The 19,776-nt window shown below is 39.8% G+C and overlaps 1 protein-coding gene across 1 annotated transcript; it reads left to right on the top strand.

Annotated features, from left to right (window-relative positions):
• Positions 1-242: 242 nt before the first annotated feature.
• Positions 243-14,020, top strand: BDH2 (3-hydroxybutyrate dehydrogenase, type 2). The gene is made up of 10 exons (XM_009327046.1): positions 243-292; positions 2,341-2,421; positions 3,961-4,039; positions 7,276-7,372; positions 7,901-8,009; positions 9,187-9,247; positions 9,909-10,022; positions 11,150-11,208; positions 11,894-11,986; positions 13,245-14,020. The coding sequence occupies exons 2-10, from the start codon at positions 2,350-2,352 to the stop codon at positions 13,296-13,298; spliced, it is 738 nt and encodes a 245-aa protein (XP_009325321.1). The 5' UTR covers positions 243-292; positions 2,341-2,349; the 3' UTR covers positions 13,299-14,020.
• The last annotated feature ends 5,756 nt before the right edge of the window (positions 14,021-19,776 follow it).

The raw sequence follows: 19,776 nt of genomic DNA, 5'->3' as shown, positions 1-19,776 counted from the left end.
GTTTGTGGCCTTGTTTGGTGGGAATCCTGTTGATTTCCTTAGGGTGAATGGACAGCAATGCTGGTGGTCCTTTTTTTTTTTTTTTTTGTCCTTTCCTGTGCAGAAAATCACACTTTTAAAATCTTGAGTTTCACTAGATGGCAGCATCTCAATGTTTCAACAGGAAATTACGTTCATCTAGAGAAATTTACCAATTAGACTACAAATCCCAAAAAGCACAGCAAAAAAAAAAGTATAAAACTTCCTTTTGTACAAAGGTCAGTAAACATAACAAGCTGTTTGAGATCTCTTGGTGAGTGACTATATTAATACTTATTTTTAAATGCTTTACACAATCGGTGTGGCAAATGTTCACAAAAACTGAATGTTAGATTGAAAAATGTATTTATAGTGCATTTTGCTTCCACAGTGTTAAGGTGATTTGGGGAAGTACTTGAACTGATCATTTTTTGTTTCCCGCTGAAAAGGTGTATACGACAACAAAGAACAAGAAAGAGCTTCCTCTGCCTTGAGTGAGCACTTTGAGCTCATTGTTGAGATGCTCGGGACTTGCTACAACTAATAGAACCTTTCCCAGAGTTTTGTGTTTGAGGAGTTGCGTTTTGGAACGCTTGGTACACTAGAGAGACAGCGCAACCTAGTTGTGTGTGTAATCTCATTCTGCTCTGTTAACTTTGTATTTTTCACCCGTCAATGCAAAAAGGTTATGCTAAGGCGGGCCCGATCTCATATAACCTTATACAGCCTACCATCAGAGGTATCTGAAGAGACGTCTTTTTACTAGCCAACCTAAAAAGTGATTTTTAAGGTATTGTGCTTTCCCCTAATGAGGAAGGTGCATCTCAGTTAGTGTTTGCTTAGGAGACTGTTCTTTAGTTTTGTGCTTTGTTCCTGTGTGCGTGTGTGTCCCAGTTAAGGGGGGGAACCTCCAGCAAAACATTTCAATGTCTTGAAACATGGTCTGTAACTCAGTCCAACTTTAAATCAAAAGAGATCATGTTTTTCATATTGGAACAGAGTTTTTCAGTTAAACAGATTCAGAAGAAGTCTGATTTGTTGAATCTGTAACCTTCAGGGAAACACTAGTTTTGCTGCAACTTTTGTCAGGAAAAGCTGCTGAGAAAACAGAATTTCTGGTCAAAATCAGAGAAATGAATAATCTGGTGTAAGACGTAGGACACTAAATTCAACTCATTCAACATGAGTCACAGCATGGATTGAAGCATCTCTAGATGATAGCATTGGCTGCTAACCTGGAGGAGATTATGGCATCTTTATCTTAACTTCTCAGCAAAGGACTCGGTATGTTGGATTCCTGTATATATTCAAAGACTTCAAGTTCTTGGGACACCTTTCTACACTCATAGCTACATAAACAAATTTTGCTCTGTGGATTATAAAAGTGCAGAAGTTTTGCTTATTGGGAACCCAGTTAACAAACCAGATATCGCACTCTGACTGGAACACAGTGGCCTTACTTTTTAGGTAGTTCTTTGAAACATCCTATTAAGTAGTTTATTCCTTAAATAACCAAAAATCCTACTGGAACCTTTTGAATCCATAGGAGTGAGAGGATGGCATTTGCTTTTACTTGTTTGTCTGCAACTTTACATGCTGTATTTCTTTAAACATAATGCAGCATTTGAAAGTGTGTGCTTGGGCAGAAGAGAAGAGGGCTACATTTTGCCTTTTGGCTCCTACACATTGAATAAGGTGGAACCTCCCGCTTGCCCCAAGCATGCTCAGTAGTTCCCTGAGAGCAAGCAATGTGAGAAAGGCGAGACAGGACCTTCATTCCCCCCTCACCCTCCTGCCTTGTTGGAGCTGGGAATCTGCTGTGCTGGAAGATTCCTAAGACAATTCAGAGCAGACACCTAGGCCAGGGTTTTGTGTGGAATTTATTGCAATCTAGGAAGTTGATGAGTTTGTAGTTTGAGGGCAATAGAAGATAGACCTGCTTTCTAAGAACACAATGGACAGTGGAAATGCTAGATTACAAACTATTGTACTTCTGTTTCATCTTGACTCTCTCTTTTCTGTTTAAGGAAAAATAAAGTCTGGTTTCTGTTATAATATAACAGGAAGCTTGGCTTTTGAGCTCAAATGCCTTTTGATCTTTTTGAGGTCCTTACTTATGGGGGTGGGGGGGGAGGTTGAGGCAGTCCCCCCCTCAGCCTGGTTGATTCACTGCAGCCAAACGGGACAATCTGTGATATGATTTGATGGCAGAGGTACTCTGAATCACATCTAGCTTTTGGAATGCATTTGCATCTGATTCCCAGTGAGTGTTGTTGGCTCATCTTTTTGCTAAAGATTCCGTGACATCTTCTGTCTGCGCAGGTCAGCAGTATGGGTCGGCTTGATGGGAAGACAATACTGCTGTCTGCAGCAGCACAGGGGCTTGGACGAGCAGCTGCTATACTAAGTTGGAAAATGTTCTCCTGTACCTAAGCTAGGTCTCTAATGCTAGCTTGTCCAATGACAGCTGCACCAAACAAGTTCTTGAATTAATAAACCCTTGATGAAGTCAGAACTACCCATTGAAAAATTCAGGGAATAATATAGTAGCTATACTGTATCATGCATGCTTTGCACCGTTTGAATTTCTGAAAGTCTTCAGCTCTGAGGGGTGATGTTAGCCATAAGGGAAGACTTGAGAACAGCTGCAACTGCTTTTCTAACAATATATGGTTGTACTGCCTGTACCTTTAATCCAGTATATCTGCTGCTTTGTTCTGGGAGAAGATAAGGAGGATAGAGGGAATATTTCCTGTTATAAGGCTGGATACTGCAAAGATCCCCTGCAGCAAAGCTAAGATGTTTTATCTACACTAATAGTTGATGTAACCAAGTCTACATGATACTAACAGCATGGCTACAACATTGTTCACAAAGAGCAACTGTGAGAAATCCTTTACAAATTTTATTAAATTACTGTTAAACAGAATTCAACATATGTGTTAACTTTTAATTCCTTCCGACCTGTTCTTCCCCTGCTACTTCCTTCTTCCATAGCAGATAGAGAACCTAGTAGAGTTGTCTCAGTACCTCTGTAATGTAATCAACAAGCCAGGAAAAGCTCCTCTAAGTAGGATTTTTGCCAGACTAGTTAGTTTCTCATGTATGCAGTTAAGAATGCAGAAAACTGCTGATCTTGGCACTTACATTAAAATACTCCGTCAAAGTAGTAGGTAATTTTCCTGATGATTTCACTCTGTAAATACCCAACAAGCCACGGAAGGCTGGCATGTTTAATGCCACTATCCTCTTAAGCTGCACTTGAGACACTTATTTTGAAGATTAGGGGCTACAGTCTGCGATGTCAGAATACTTTTGACACAGAGGTTACTTTGTTAGCGTAGCTGTTGATTTATCAGTAATCACAATGCAGAGAAAGCAGGTTTTGAGGGGAGCATGAAGAATAAAGGAATATTTCTGCTTAAGTATCAAAGAAAAGTCATGCTGCTTTTAATATTGCTGTATTCCAGTGATTCGGATGCAAAGGATTTTCATAAAGTTTATATACCACCATTCCTTTTTTTTGACTCATGCCTTTACTTGTCAAATCCCCTAACTTCATTTAAATCCAACAATACAGACAATTCTAGCCCTACATGTTTGTAACGCGCTTGCTAGTGTACATGCAGCTAATAAGGGCGATAATAATACCAGTTGTCTTAGTGTGGTTACTGTTCTCACACTTTATTTATGGATTCCTTACTTTAAGGAAAACATCTTAAATCTATTTTATATCATGCATAGTTACTTAGTTGTCCCCAGGATGTGTGGCAATTGATGTCCATTACTTTCTGACATGCCCAGAATGAAAAGTGAGAGATCAGCTGCCTTCAGCCAACTTTTATTTCAAGCCAAAAAGGAAATGAGAAGAAAACAGATTTTATTTCTGGTAAGATCTGGAATATCTAAATATAAACTGCTTCTCTCACTTGTATTCTTCAGGCTTTTGCTAAAGAAGGAGCCAAAGTCGTTGCTACAGACATCAATGAGTCTAAGCTGCAAGAACTGGAGAAATATCCAGGTAAATGACCTACAGTAGGCATTAGTTCATCTCTCGCAAGTTTTGTTGTAGACTGGCTGAAATATAATTTGAGGATAGGGCAAAATTCAAAAGGCCAGAAAAAATGGAAAATATCCAGACTAATTCTTTAGACGTTGGCATTGCTTTATTCTGTGGTGTGGAATGGCAGAGATTTAGCGTGTAAAATACTGCAACATCAGCATATCAGACAGAGTATTATTCCAGGCACGTGGAATAACTTTGGGTTTCTTGTGTCACAGAAGCAGTTGATTTCTGCTTCCCAGAATGGCACCCATTTCAATTACCTTTTGAGATCGCTAGGCTAATTGTCAAACATATCACTCTAAAAGGCATGGAATGCTTTTCTCTGATCGCAAGAACTGACATCTAGCTATACAAAAAGTAGGTTTAATGTCTTGCATTTCCATGGTCCATACTTACTAAGGAATGCAGTGACAGGATAGCTGTCTAGTAGAATTCGTATGTCTTCAGAAACTAATTCCACCAACACTACATAAGCCTATTCTGTTTGTACAAATGCTCAAGCCTGAAGGTTGCTTTCCTACTGATATCACAGGAACATACTTCAAGAAGCAGGTTTTGCATAGCTGTGTTTCTTAATCGTAAGTGACACAAGTGTGGGACACAATATTAAAAAAAAAATAATTTTATTTCAAGATTGAAAAAATTACTTGGATATATTTCACAACTGAAAATGCTTCCAACTTAATTTGACAGAAGGAAGTGGATTTACTGAATTCCTATTACAGAGTGACAGTTAAATATGCAAAAACACTTTTCTCTGGCACAACTTTTAGAGTGAACATCGGTCTCTACTGACTGGAGTTCACCACAAGCAATCCCTTTGTAATTCTTTAGGAACTTTAGGACTTTCTAGGTTCATTCTGAGGGTGTGTAGGAAAGTGTTACGTTTTGAACTGTGCATTTTTTTCCCTCTGCTAGTGTGTTCACAAGGAAAGAGGTAATTTTCCATACACTCAGAGCCATTTCCATCCTTTTGACATATGATTAGTTAAGCTATAATTCATCAAGACTTGGCACATTGTGATCTTTGAATTTTATCCAGGAGAGGTAATTCCAGTGCTGATGTTAATCACAAGTCTGTAGTCTAATTGCATCGTTATACACAAATCTCTTCAGAAGTGTCTATAACATTTAACTAAGGTATATAAAGCCTGTTCATGGACTTGTCAGTTTGGCTTCAAAAGAAACAGGTTTTTATCCATTTCAGATCAAATTCTCCCATAATTTAGACATCACTCAGATGTGTTACAGCCAGCTTTACAGTATTTCATAGAATTGTGTACATTGGATGAGACCTCTGGAGGCCATTTGGTCCTGCCTACTGCTCAAAGTGGCTCTGGCTAGAGCAGGTTGCTCAGGGCTGTGTTGAATTAAGTTCTGAACATCTCCAAGGATGGAATTTCCTCAACGACCTCTGTAGGTCCCTGTTCCAGTGTGACTGCCCTCATGGTTTTAAAATAATAATGATATTTTAAAAACAAACAAAAAACAAACCCCAAAACATCAAAAAACCCCCACCAAAAATGATAAAAAACGAACACACCTTATATTCAGTCAGACTTTCCCATGTTCCAACTTCTTTCTGTTGCCTTTCGTCTTTCCACTGTGGGCCTCTGAGAAGTCTGGCTCCATCTTCTCTACAGTCTCTCAATAGGTAGCTGTAGGCATTTATTAGATGGTGTGTCACTAGTAGCACATGACTAAATGGTAAAAAAAAACCTGTTTTGGGGCACAGGTGTGTTCTGCACTAGATGTGCCTTCATCCTAGACACAGGATATGCCATGACCGGGCCGTGGCAAAAGGGTCAGCAGCAGCAAGTCTTAGTGCCCTGGGAGCCTAACTGTACCCACTAAAGGAACTACTGGAGTACACCCTGACTCCTTCTTTTCCACTCATCCGGGTTTCCTTTGGATGAAAAATTCATGTATTTGAGAAGGGGACACAGCTCAGTCTTTACGCACAGTATGGAGTGAAGGTGCAGGCAAAGCGTATCGTGAAGTATGCCTGTTCCATAGTAAGGATTCAGCCTTGACATGGGTGAGAGAAGCTAGTTGTGTTAGATTACTGGAAGCTACTTAAGTAAAATGAGATAAAATAACGTGTAGATTATATCATATCATATATTACAGCTCATCTGGAAGAGTAGCTCTTTTAGTTTGCTCTTTTCACTTCTGGCCAGGGGATGGCACGGCTGTGGTTGGCCCTTAAGCAGTTCTGTTACAGGGGCTGATTTTATTGAAAAGTGTTTGGAAGAGTGGAGCCTGACCCTGTTTTGCAGAAATTATGTTTCTCAATCTTTCAGAGGTAACTTCTCTGAACAAAATAGAAGGTGGTTTTTTGGAGGGGTTGTTTTGGTTGGGTTTTTTTTTTTTATCAGCGTCTTTCTTGAAGGTATGGCACAGGCACAGCCCATGCTATAAGCGCTGACAGTGACAGCTGTCAGAGGCTGAAATACATAGAAGCTTATAGTGAAAAGCAACATGTTTCCAGACCTCTTTTATTTGATTATAAATGATTATAAACAAATAATTGCAAAAATATAAGCATCATATTTTTAAACTAGCCTCCATGATAGAAGCCATCAATTTATTACACTTCCTCTTCATTTCTATTATCATGGCTATGATATCATTCCAGGTTATGTAAGTTATTGGCTTATGCAAAATCACTTTTTCTCATTAATTAAATGGTATAAAGCTGATTCATCATATCCTCAACTACACATGGATAGATGAGTATATGTGACACACTTAACTAGTTTCAGGTAATTATTATTCTATAACAGTGGGCATGAAAGCTTGTTATGACTATACAGGCTCTGTAATTTTTCAGTTTGAGAGCACAGTGGAATTCAAATTTATTGGAAATGTTTTTATGGTAAATGACATTGGCTCATCTGCTTGTGTGATGCTGTATGACAATCAAATGAGTTGATCTTTTTTTAATTCCCTTCTGATATTTTAAATAGCATGCCATGCTGTCCATCGCTGTCCTGATTTAACTATTGCACTAATTTAATAATTAATGGTAGCTCTCGCTCAGTGAGTCTCCATGTGGTGGTGGACCGCTGAGAGGGGACTGTTCCTGGCAAGCCACTGACTTGAATCGTAAATGCAGTCCTCGGCACTTCAGAAAAATAAACTGCTGATCCTTAGCCAAATACGCTGAAGTTAATACCATGTTTTTCTAGGCATTCAAATACGGGTTCTGGATGTCACCAAAAAGGAGCAGATAGAAAATCTGGCCAAGGAGATTGAAAGGATTGACGTCCTCTGTAACATTGCAGGGTAACCAGCTTCTATTTGATCCTACTTCTTTTTCCAGTTTTCCCCGTCCTCCAGAAGTAGTTTCTTTTACTTAAATTCATTTTATTTCTCTTGTTTTAATGCATTTTATATCTTTAATATAAATTTTCATGTGTTTTCATTAACAGTGAACTTTCTGTGCGTAGTTCTGTTACCCAGGCCAAGATAGAATGGTTCTGGAATTTATGTTCTTCCTGCTCTATGGGTGCCCTATACTGATGGCTTTGGCCCTCATGGCACAACAGTGAGCAAAATTGATGGTCTGCCAGTGCACTATCTTTTTTAGTTTCCCTATTACCAAACATTTCTTTGCACATATCGGATCCATCTTGTGTCCCTGGTACTCATCAGAAGACAAGTACTGTTGCTTGCTTTCTTCAAAAGAGCTCTTGTCCCTCCTTTTCAAGGTTGGAAGGACTAGCTATTACAAAATAGCAATGGAAAAATATGCATAAAAAGTCATAGAAATATAAAACACGGGCAGTAATCCACTTCATGTGCTTATTCTAGGTTTGTTCATCATGGAACCATTCTGGAGTGTGAGGAGCAAGACTGGAACTTCACTATGAACCTCAATGTTCGCAGCATGTATCTAATGATCAAGACATTCCTTCCTAAGGTAAGGCTTGGTTGCCCATGATTTTTAGTCTCTGCTGCGTTGTGTTTAAAATGTGAGAGGTCTTAAGTTGTTGCCACTGTGACAGCGTGGGGTTTGAGATAAAAAGGCAAGTATGCCACTTTGTACAGGGGCGGCCCCTAGATTACAGCGATCCTACTCTAAAACAGTCTCTGCAACGTGCAATCCTTCAAGTAGACAATCCATCTGAAGGATATGGTAGAGAAGACTAATTCAGGGGTTTTGCCCTATGTAGTTTGTAACTAAAATCCTTCAAACGCAGAGCAGTGAGGGAGCCATTGCAATACAGTGCTACCATATTATACTATAGCACACAGCTGCACAATACCACTGCTACAAAATATTTATAAAATATGTATATTAATATGAATTTTATGCAAATCTGGAAACGATCTTGTGAAGCAATTCAGTGCCACTGATGCCAACATGCTGGTTGTATCAGAACAACAATCCAATTAGACAGTCTAGCAGCTTGAGGACACTTGTGTTTGACGTAGTAACTAGGTTCAGGACTACAAAAATTTGTGGACTGAAAAAGGTGTTTGTATTCCTGTAAATGCAAAGGCCAGAAGTGGAAGCTGTGACCACGACTGGATGATGACTGCTCTTTTCACTATTGTTCCAGTCTTTTTTGTTTTTTGGGTTTGGTTTTTTTTTTTTTTCTTAGGTGATCTTCATTTTCAAATGTTCTTTATAACAGCTTCAGGCATCTCAGGTTTTGAGATGCCTAAAAGGTTATAACTTAAATTTAGCTACAATTCAAAGATGCTAGTGTTGTGTTTTAGTCTTCTCCAAAGCAACGGAGAAGTGAATTAGTGCATTGGTAGATGGCATGAGCAGATGTCTGTGTAGGGTAACGTACTGTAGTGACAAGAGGACAATGATTCAGAGGGGGCTATCTAGGAAAAAAAATCCTTTCCTGTCATAGTCTTCACCCCTGAGATGACTTAGGAGAACCTAGTGAGATTTTCAGATTCTGCTTTACTACTTCAGTCAATTAGATCAAAAAGAGATAAGCACCTATTCATGCCAATTAAGCTTTGTTACCCTGAGTACCAATGGAATGTAGGGCTGTTCCACAGGTTGTTATGAGCTATTTTGCTGGACCTGCAGGTGGCAAAATAGTTTGCATTTGAATGACATAAGTATTCTTTTGCAGATGCTTAAACAAAAATCTGGAAATATTATAAATATGTCTTCTGTGGCATCCAGCGTTAAAGGTCAGTAGCTTGCTAGAGTTCCTTATATAATCTTTAAAATGGCGGGAATGCAAAATAAATATTGCACGACTTTGAATTTAGAGGACGTTGCCAATCCTGTGGAGAGATGCAATTAAAAAAAAAAGTTAATATATCAACTTGTACATATGTGTAAGGACACAGATGGGAAATTGCAGAAACATTAAGATCCTTGCCTTTGAGCTTTTAAATCTGTGTCCTGAATGTTTTGTAGCATCCTTTTTACCAGTTTGTATTAACTAAAAAGGAATTACTTCCAGTGATATCTTACCACATATGTCCTTCAGAGAAACAATGAAGAAATGGCAGTTACGTAAGCGCTATAGCTATGCTTCCCAAGGAAACCTGATGGTGACTAACAGATGGGTCTCTGCTGTTCCTAAATCTTTGTTTGCTTTGGTAACTATTCTAGACTACTCCCCAAACTGATACTATTGAAAGATCGTGTGCTTTGCTGTGGTGTATGCCTGAGTAGAATTCTGGCAGTCAGCGTTCTAGTTAGCCCGCCCTTATGGAGAGACTACGCGTGCTACAGGAAATGCTGGAGTCCAGAAGCAGGTGCATATTGAACAAACTTGGGTCTCTTTTTTTTTTTTTTTCTTAAACATGTTTCTATGCTGCCTTCACACTGAACTTCTGTTAGGAGTTGTGAACAGATGTGTATACAGTACTTCAAAGGCAGCAGTTATTGGTCTAACAAAGTCTGTGGCTGCTGATTTCATTGAACAAGGCATCAGATGCAACTGCATATGTCCTGGTAAGTATTCTTACATTATTTTGTAAACTAGGAGCGGGTGCTAGAAGGCCCGATTTAGTCTGACATTGTTAACAAAGAATAGACTTGCAAGTAGCAACTAAAGTTACCAGCAATCAAAAAGAATGGGACATGCTTGAAATGCTTCTGAGAATTAAAATAGAAAAGTTGTTACTTTTATAGTATGTTTAGTCTGTTAACCCAACACATGCATGTTATATTCATTACATAGTGTTTGGATGTTTATTTTCAAAGACATAGTCTGGAAGTTAGAAGCAGACAAGGGCTAGCTAACAGGCTAGCCATTGTTTAACCATCTGAAAAGTATTGAGTCTGATTCTCAAGGCTTGCCTTTTACTGAAGTTTAGAGTCCTATGCTATGTTGATAGTTTTGCAGTCTTTCTCTTTGTCATGGTTTAACCCCAGTGGGCAACTAAGCACCACACAGCTCCTCACTCACTCCTTACCGGTGGGATGGGGGGGGAGAATTGGAAGGGTAAATGTGAGAGAACTCGTGGGTTGAGATAAAGACAGTTTAATAGGCAAAGCAAAAGCTGCACACGCAAGCAAAGCAAAACAAGGAATCCATTCACTCCTTCCCATCGGCCGGCAGGTGTTCAGCCATCTCCAGGAAAGCAGGGCTCCATCATGCATAACGGTGACTTGGGAAGACAAAATGCCATCACTCCGAACATCCCCCCTTCCTTCTTCTTCCCCCAGCTTTATAAGCTGAGCATGACGTCATATGGTATGGAATATCCCTTTGGTCAGTTGGGGTCAGCTGTCCCAGCTGTGTCCCCTCCCAACTTCTTGTGCACCCCCAGCCTGCTCGCTGGTGGGGTGGGGTGAGGAGCAGAAAAGGCCTTGACTCTGTGTAAGCACTGCTCAGCAGTAACGAAAACATCCCTGTGTTATCAACACCGTTTCCAGCACAAATCCAAAACACGGCACCATACGAGCTACTATGGAAAACATTAACTCTACCCCAGCCAAAACCAGCACACTCCTGAATCATATTATGAAGTTACACTCAAGTGTTAAGACATAGAAATAGAACCAATGAACTGCATTTCTTTGTCATGACTGTTGATGCAGTTGTTTTTTAACATTGAATTTAAAATTTTGCTTAGGAACTGTTGACACACCATCTTTACAGGAAAGAATACAAGCCCAGCCGAACCCAGAACAGGTGAGAAAGTAATTTATTACTTTGATCATGTACATATATATATTTAACTCCCTTAAAAAAAAAAAAAGGCATTTCTGCCCAGATTCAAGAATGTCCCCTATTTCAGAATACCAACGATAACATATGTGTCTCCTTTCATAGTTTGGTCAGTTTGTACTCAAGACAGAAGTTTTAAAATGCCTCAGAAGGATACTATTGCTTAGTGACTACAGAGGGTCTGTCATCTATGGAAGTATTTGCAACCATTGGTTACAGTATCTAGTGCAAAAGTAGATGATGTTTTCTACTGTGGCATCTGGCAGCCACAAACTAGTGCAAAACTATGATAGAAAGGGCATTCTGGCCTTCTCATTTCAAAGTTATTTGGGCTTCTTAACCATACTGACTGGATAACTGTGAGCACTCATTTGAAGGCCCTGGGAATGTCTACCACCAAAGGAAGAAGGACTTATGTTGGCTTTATTCTGGAACCAGAGATTTAGATCCAGTCTCCTATTTTGCAACCTGAAATTCATACTACTGTTAATCTTCCAATTTCTTTTTCTAGCATAAATTCCCTACCCAGTGTACTAAAGGAAGTTGTGGCTTATGGCCTGTTTCCAGTATTGCTTTGTACATGTCAGACTAACCGGATTTAAATAATTGCTTTATTTTTTTAATATACCAAATGCTCTTATATACCTAGGCATTGAAAGACTTTCTAGCCAGACAGAAGACTGGTAGGATGGCTACTGCTGAAGAAGTAGCCCATCTCTTTGTGTACTTGGCCTCTGATGAAGTAAGTATAGAATGATAAAATTTCCTGTCACAGAATCCCATGCTACTTCGCTGCATCACAATAGAGGGAATTTGTTTTAGGAGGATTTATATTGTCTTTGAGCTAGATTATTACAAAAATAAAAAGCTGACAATCTTTTACTGAGTTCAACCTACAATACAAAAAGTACTCTGAATGTTGACGGTGATTGTTAAGGCGTTATGTATTTGGTACCATAGCCTGGTGGTTTCATGTCATGTGAGCAAATTGACTGACCCCAATTCACCCTGAATGATAGGAGAAATGGGCTTGTCTGCTTTTCCAAGTTTGCACTGCAGCTAGATTATGTTTCAAGGAGGTAGAATTAGTAGTCATCACCTACCTTCGCTATCTAAGAGCAAATATTTGTGTAGAACTGCTGGAGATTTTTAGCTAAAAGGGCTAATGCTCAGAGTAAATCTACCCTTTTGGCATAAGGAAAACAATAGACCCACTGAGGTTGTTATAGACCAAACTCTTAATGACCACTGCAAATACCACCAACACTAATGAGCACACATCAAGGTTATTTCAGATGCCATGAATTTACTATGAATCTAAAATTGGACTGGATTCCTCCGGACTTGTCCAGCAGTCCTACTGAGCATAACAGAATACTTTAATGGAATTAATTCAGTCTTAATGTCGCTATCTATCAGTAATCTGTTTCTCATTTTCATCTTAGTTTTAGTGTTTCTGTAAAGCTGATGATTTTTTTTTTTCCAGTCTGGTCACAGGGTTTTCAACCATGTGTAGGCAGAATTCTAGTTTTCCAATATATTCCAATATGCTTCAGTACTGGCATACAGAGAAGAATGTCAACAGCTCAGTTGCTTACCTCACTTTTCTGCACTATCTAAATTTTCAGTTAGGTCCCCTTATAATTATTAGCTGACCTGGTCAGATTCTGCTCAGCTGAACAGAGCTAATAACATCATAGTGTGAGGTATTATTCCTGCAGGTGAGAGATCTGAAGTCTAGCTTATGTGAATGTGTACACTCAGGATGCATTCTCATCTTAATGCCTCTAATAATACTTTTGCTACACTCCCCTGAGCTAGCTGAAAGGCTTCCATTTATAAGTTTGTTTATATTCTATTTATTCAGATATTTTTATAAAACAAAAATGGTGTTTGTATAAAAAGAAAGCAGTTTTTCGCATTTAAAGAAAAAATGTTTCCCTGTACTTAATAGCCATGAAAAGTTAGTTAAATTATTGTTACTTTTTATGTAATTTCAGTCTGCCTACATGACTGGTAATGAACTAATCATCGATGGAGGATGGAGCTTGTGATTGACCCTACCTGCAAATGGAAATTCATACTATGAAAGGCAAAAAGTGAGGATCAAGTTTCTCAGTTAAGATAGCTTGCGAAGATTTAGATCACTCACATGAGGTCTTTCAAAACAAATTTGGTGCATTTATACTGCTATATGATCTCTTTATAGATTGATCTTACTGATTCACTTTTTCCTAAATAGTGAAACACTGTAGTAAAACATACTTTGTGTGGCTTCATTTTGCCGTAACTCCAAAAACATGAAAGAATAACAATTTAACATTTAAGATTTCAGAAGGCAAAGAATATTATTTAAGGTATAAAATCTGAGTTGTGTTTTAAGCAAATCTGAGTGAAAGGAATTAAATACTACCTTTATTCTCATTCTGCAAAGTATTTGGAAGTTAAACATGCACATTAGATTTCCTACTAGGATTGGCAGACTAGCTAGAGAAAATGGAGCAACTACTATTAAATCAGCCAGTTGGATCCTGAACTAGGTGTGGTTTAAACAGAAGAAAGCAGAAATAACAGCAAATTTGAAGATTTGAATGTTTGAATCATTTTGTTACTGGTAATGGATGTTTCTATATTACAGAACATAGTAATTGCAAATTGTAATTGAAAGCACATTCTGCTTTGCAAACTACAAAGTAAGTTCTTTCTGCTCTGTACTATGATTAGCAAAATGTTTTAGAACTGTAATAGCTGTAGAAAAACAGTCTGAATTGTTGAGGAAAAAAGAAGTCCCAAGCCTAACAATACTTACAGATCCAAAGCGGGTGGTGGAAGACAGTCAAACACACTGTAGATACATGGTGTATGGGCACATGAAACTTCCTGCACACGTGGTAAAGAGTCAGTGTACCTGCACAGCTGGTTTGTGCAACTGCAATGTCCATTTTCCAGATCCCGGGCAAGTTAGGCTGGTAGAATCTGGCAAAAACAGTAGGTCATAGCACAAAAAGCAGGGCAACGGATTACCATTAGAAGCAGTAGGATTGGCCACTTTGTGGAGTTTGGGAGGTTTTTTTGTCTAAGCCCGTAACGATTATAGACACCATCTTCATGAAGCAGAAATGACGGAGAGGAGCCTGCTCTAACGGTTGTTAAGACTAAAGCTTAGTATGTAGAGAGCATAGAGAATCACATGTACTTTTACAATCAGTTAGAAAATGAGTACATTAACTAGTACAAAAGAGGTCCTGGTGTGAGAAATAGAGGCCAGAACTGTTTCATTAATGGTATAGATCACTCCTAAAATGGTCTCGGAAGTATCATTACTATAGCTCTTCCCCCCCCTTCCACATATAGAAAGTATTCTGCAAGGACATTGCTCTGGTATGCACGGATGGGGGGGTATATGTGGAAGAAGTATTATTAAATACACAGGTGGATCTTCATGAATACACTTGACTTCTGGCACATAAGCAAAAGGAGTGGATTTTACCACTCTAGATAGAGCCAATATATTCCTCTTCAAAAGGATGTACTCATATTGGACAAATACTGTAAAATCTGTATGCTAGGTGCTAGGCTTTGCTATTCTATTGCTTGATTCTCAAATACACTTCATACTAAAACACAAGGCTAAGTTTCTCTGAAAAGCACTGTTACCACAAGAGTTTGTGTTGATCTTTTTATTGTGATAGCACATGCTAGCTTTGATTTATGAATCAGAAACCTGATATCATAAAGTCTCACACTCTGGGGAAAAAAAAAAATAGATCCTGACCCAGAGATCTAAGGCAATGAGTAACCTGAATTCCAGAACTATTTGTTTTGCTAACATGCTGTTACATTTGACATGAATGACGTGGGCTGACTGCCTATAAATATGGTTACCTTAAAAAATTGCACATAGCTCCATTTATCTAGTTTGTGAATGAAGCTGTATGCGATTTCATATATATTCCTATATATTAAATACATATATATGTGGGGGGAGGAATTAAAGAATAAATGCCACTGAGTATGAGTGATCAGTAATCAGAAAGCACAGGGAAAACTACAATATTTTGTGTTTCTGTAACTGTCATGTTTTTAAAATTATTGCTTAAGCTTTTCAATATTAGCTGAAGCATTAATAGAAATTATTTGATTTCAAAAACAATGGAACGTGTCTAGTTAAAATCAGGCTTCTTATTGTAAAAAGTCTCATTTAAAATTGTAAGTAAATGTAAAAGTATTGTGGATGTTGGCTTCCTCAGGCTCACTATGGGTTTAACTCTTACCTTTAATCATGGGTGGAGCATTCTGATCTTGCGTAGTTGGTTTATGGGGTTTTGAGTATCTAGTGTTTCAGTAAAGTGACCCTGGCAGCCAAGCAGGATCAGGCTGAGGCAGAAATCCAAAGTTATCCAAAAGGGCTCCACCGATGTTCACTGACGTAAATTCAAATGTTAGAAGTTCAGGCTGGCAGGATACAGTTTCAATGCTTTCAGAGTTTAATATGAAGGCCACAGTCCTTCTCCTGTAGCAGGTGTAGACGGCTTAACCTTGAAAAGAGAATCTCCCCACTGCAGTAGCACGGGAAACTTGCACTGTGCATTATGAAAATATAATTAAGAATCTGAGAGAAAATTCATTATACATATCGCACTTTATTAGTTAACATTTCTAAGCTTGCTGGTAATTGTAATATACAGATACTACTCGAATGGGTTTGTTTGGGTTTTTTTTTGTCAAAGCACTCCTGCAAGAAAAGGAGATACCATCTGCTTTTTACATCGCACTAAAAGCACAGACTAGAGGACCAAGATTTAGGACCAAGACAGGAACAAAATCAAGAAAAAAAAAAAAAACCCAAACAAACAAAACAGTGGAGATTCCTCTCTCTTGCCTTATTAGCAATGCTTTTCATGGATGTGTTAACAGCCACAACTCTGAAACGTGTTACAATGTCTAGGGGTTTTCCAGCAGACTTGCTGGAATTATCAAAGGAGAATGCTTCTTAATGCTCTTGTGACCTCTTAATTCCCTGATCTGTTTTGATGGAACTGGGTAATTCTGTTTCTTTTCCTTCTACCCCGGCAATAATAGCAAGAGGAGTTTTTTGACTTTTCAGATTCTAGGTCAAACTTTTCTCTCGTGCGGGAGGGGGAAAGAGACTTCCCTGATTCAGAGTCCTGGAAAATTTAATCTTACCAACACCAGTGCTTTTTTCCCCTCAGCTTAATTCTGAGTACTGCTACTAGAAACAAAGCAGCAACACGTGGCATTTGAGTCTGCTCTCACAGGCCCCCCGTGCAGCTTGCAAAGCGAGGTTGCGGGAGGTGGTCTGTCTCGTTCCCTCCTGCGCGCTTACAGGCGAGGTGGACGCTCTTGATTCTTCTTGAAGAAGTAGAAATGTCTTGGTGAGAACACCACCAATATGCAAATTTTTTTAAATTCTCCTGCCTGCCCTAATGCAATTCTTCTGCATGCATCCAGAGCAGAATCATCCAGAGATCCTTCCCCTCTCTTTGCACCTGACCTCCACCTGCGGCCTGAGGACTGTGCCTAGCTGCCCCACGTCCCTTCCCACAGCCACGGGAAGGGCAGCGTGGCAAGCAACCTTTTTAATGGGTACGGGTTACAACGAAACGGCGTGGGAAGCGGAGGGCTGGCTGTGTGAGACGCACAAACCTGCTCCCTTCTCGCCTCTCGTCCTCCTGGATGCCGCGGGCTCAGGGCTGCTCCATTGCTCAAACCACAGGATTTGGAGGAATAGCTGGGGGAGCGTGAAGACGACCTGAGGATAGGCAAGAACCATAAAAGAGTTAAAGACACTGGAAGGTGAGGCTGTACCAAATTCCTCCGAATCTGGGCTCATGGGGAGAGCCCATAGAGAGATGCCCCATACTTCAGGGTCTCGGCTCAGCTCTGTGTGGCCAGTTCACCCCAAGCCATGTGGATCCCTAGGCACCCCTCAAACTCTTACACCTCCCCCTGCAAGGAGCCTGCCAGCCTGCAAGAATTAGACATTGCCCAGGGTCACAGAGACAGCTGTTTTAGCTGGCCTTACCTCTTTCCTGAAGAGCAGGACTTGCTTCGGGAGTACCTGGGAGAGGCCTTGTGGTGTGAGGAGCTGGAGGCGGCAGGGGCGGTAACATGGGGGACTGTTAGCTGGCTTTGCCGGCAGGAAGCTGCTGGGGGGGCGGGGGAGGAGGTTGCATCAGGGTTTACTGACGTCTTTTTGTAGATGATGATGCGTGGTTTGGGTTGTCTTTTTTTTTTTTCCCCCCTTTTTTTTACATTCTGAATGTTAGTTGCTCTGGCGGGGGTTGTGGAATTTGTATTCCTTTCCGTACTGTGCGCACAACGCAGAACGCTGACAGTCACCAGGGCAATAGAGCTAATAATAGTCACGCACATGCTGGCCCTGTCAGTCGCCTCCTCAGGTCGGCTCTCCTTCTCTTTCCTCCTCCCTACCAATTAACATCAAGTCAAGTGAGAGGATCTAATAAAAACCTCTCTTGTTTCAAAATAAGGAAAGCGTATTTTGCAGGGAGGTACTGAAATAAGTCTGTTACTGGCTGGTTTCCATGGTACAGGCCTTAACCCTGTGGTATGAATTCTGCTCTGTGATTTCTCAATCGCTGATTTTGTTTGTGTAAGGGGTGAAGTTTAAAAAACGAAACAAGCCCACAAAAAACATGAACCCAAAAAACCCCACCCTGGTGTGAGTAAACTAACTACTCATTTTGGTCTCATTAATCCAACTGGCTACTTTTGCTCAAAAGTAGCAGTATCAAGAACCTGACAGCGTGAAGGCCTGTCACGAAACCGATAAGGACAGCACTGTCAGACTCCTCGTTCACGCCTTGAGACAATTCCTGCTTAATCAATCTTTTCTGTACGCTACTGTGAACAATGCACACAAGAGCTGAAGCTGTTGTGAGGCGGGCGTGGGTTTCTCAGAAGTATTAACGTATTTCACGTCAACAACTACATGACCCCAAGAACTGGGATGTTGCCCATGCAAAGCTGGATGGAGAGCAATATCTTTGTCCCTTACTGACACGCACCCCTTTCAGAATTACAAAATTAAGTACATATATGCTGGGGAAGCGGTCAGTGAAGGGAAGGAGGGAGGCACTGGTAGGTTGCTGATACTTTCTGTTCGAGTTAGCAGACTGGCATTTGTGGATTCCCAGCCCCAAGGCAAGGATGAACAATCCTATGAAAAAAAAAAAAAACCCAAAAGTATAACTTTTTTCATTAAAAAAACCTTTGAGACTGCAACTATTTGGTTCCACAAGTAGTAATAAAAGGCCAGTACTGGAATTTGAGTAAACTAACACTTTACACTTAAAAAGGAAAGAAAGCAAAGCTATTACCTTAGAACACATTGAAAGTGTTTTCCTATGGCTCTGTATTCTTCCTCTATGCCTTGGCCATGTCTCAAGCCAGTTTCATATCAGAACAGATCAAACAAAGCCACCCAGGCGTTACAATAGCCCCTGTCTTTGTTCATGGCATCAGTTGTTCCCAAATATCAAATATATCGTTACAAACTGAAGGCTTGATAATTGTGAGAATCAGCTCTCTGACTTGCCTCCAGCAATTTAGCAAGGAAGGAATTTCTTGGCTCAAAAGTTCTGGCTCAGCTTGAGTGGTGTTTTATATGGCCAGAGCGATGTAAAAGACTTCAAGAAATGCTGTTAGCACCGAAATGCAGTTGGTGGAGAATATATGCACACCTTTGCTGTAACAGAGGAGAACACTAGCAAGCCTTGTCTTCAGATCTGTGCGTGTGACTCTTGCTGGCTTAGACTTGTGAAACTACAGTAAATATTCGTACAAAAAAACCCCTCTGACATATAGAACAGTACACTGCCATATCTCTTGTTAGCATCTATGGGACAAGAAGTGGACCAGTTAGACTGAGTAAATACAATGACAATTACGCACAAGCAACTTGGACCTTATTTCCCGCTCTGAGAAGTATCTCCATGGGATATAAGCAGTAAAAAAGAGCCATGTTTTATCAGCCTCACCTGAATATAGAGTGCAAGTTGTGCATAGTCCTGACCTTTATTCAAACAGGTATCTTCTGTTAGATATTCAGTCAATGTGTTTGTGAATAGGGACATCTAATAGAACCATGTTCTTGAAAAAACTCCCCTGAAAATCAAGCTGGATCTGGTCAGGTTTAAGTTAGGGGAGAAGTGTCCCCTCGTGTGTATGCTTCAGAAACTATAGTTGGTGTTCTTAGCTTTATGAAATGGTCGCTTGCACTGCCACGCACACAGGCCCTGTGACACTTTCAGAACTAATGGTCCTGGTAAGTGTTGACAGCAAATAACCTTTATCTTGTGCTGATAGGAGGCACAAATAGATATATTACAGCTATACTTCTAAGGAGGAAATAACAGGTTAGCACAGATCACCGTGATTCTAAAACTCGGATTTTTTAAATTTTTTTTTTTTTTTTAGTGCTTGACTTTGTAAGCTTAATACTGTTCTTCTGTTAGTTTCTATCTTTTGTACAGCATACACAGCTGCACA

Source organism: Pygoscelis adeliae, unplaced genomic scaffold (genome assembly GCF_000699105.1).
Source record: "Pygoscelis adeliae isolate BGI_AS28 unplaced genomic scaffold, ASM69910v1 Scaffold87, whole genome shotgun sequence".
In the NCBI taxonomy this organism is placed as follows: domain Eukaryota; kingdom Metazoa; phylum Chordata; class Aves; order Sphenisciformes; family Spheniscidae; genus Pygoscelis; species Pygoscelis adeliae.
Note: the sequence above shows the minus strand (reverse complement) of the source record. Positions and strands in the feature narration are given on the sequence as shown.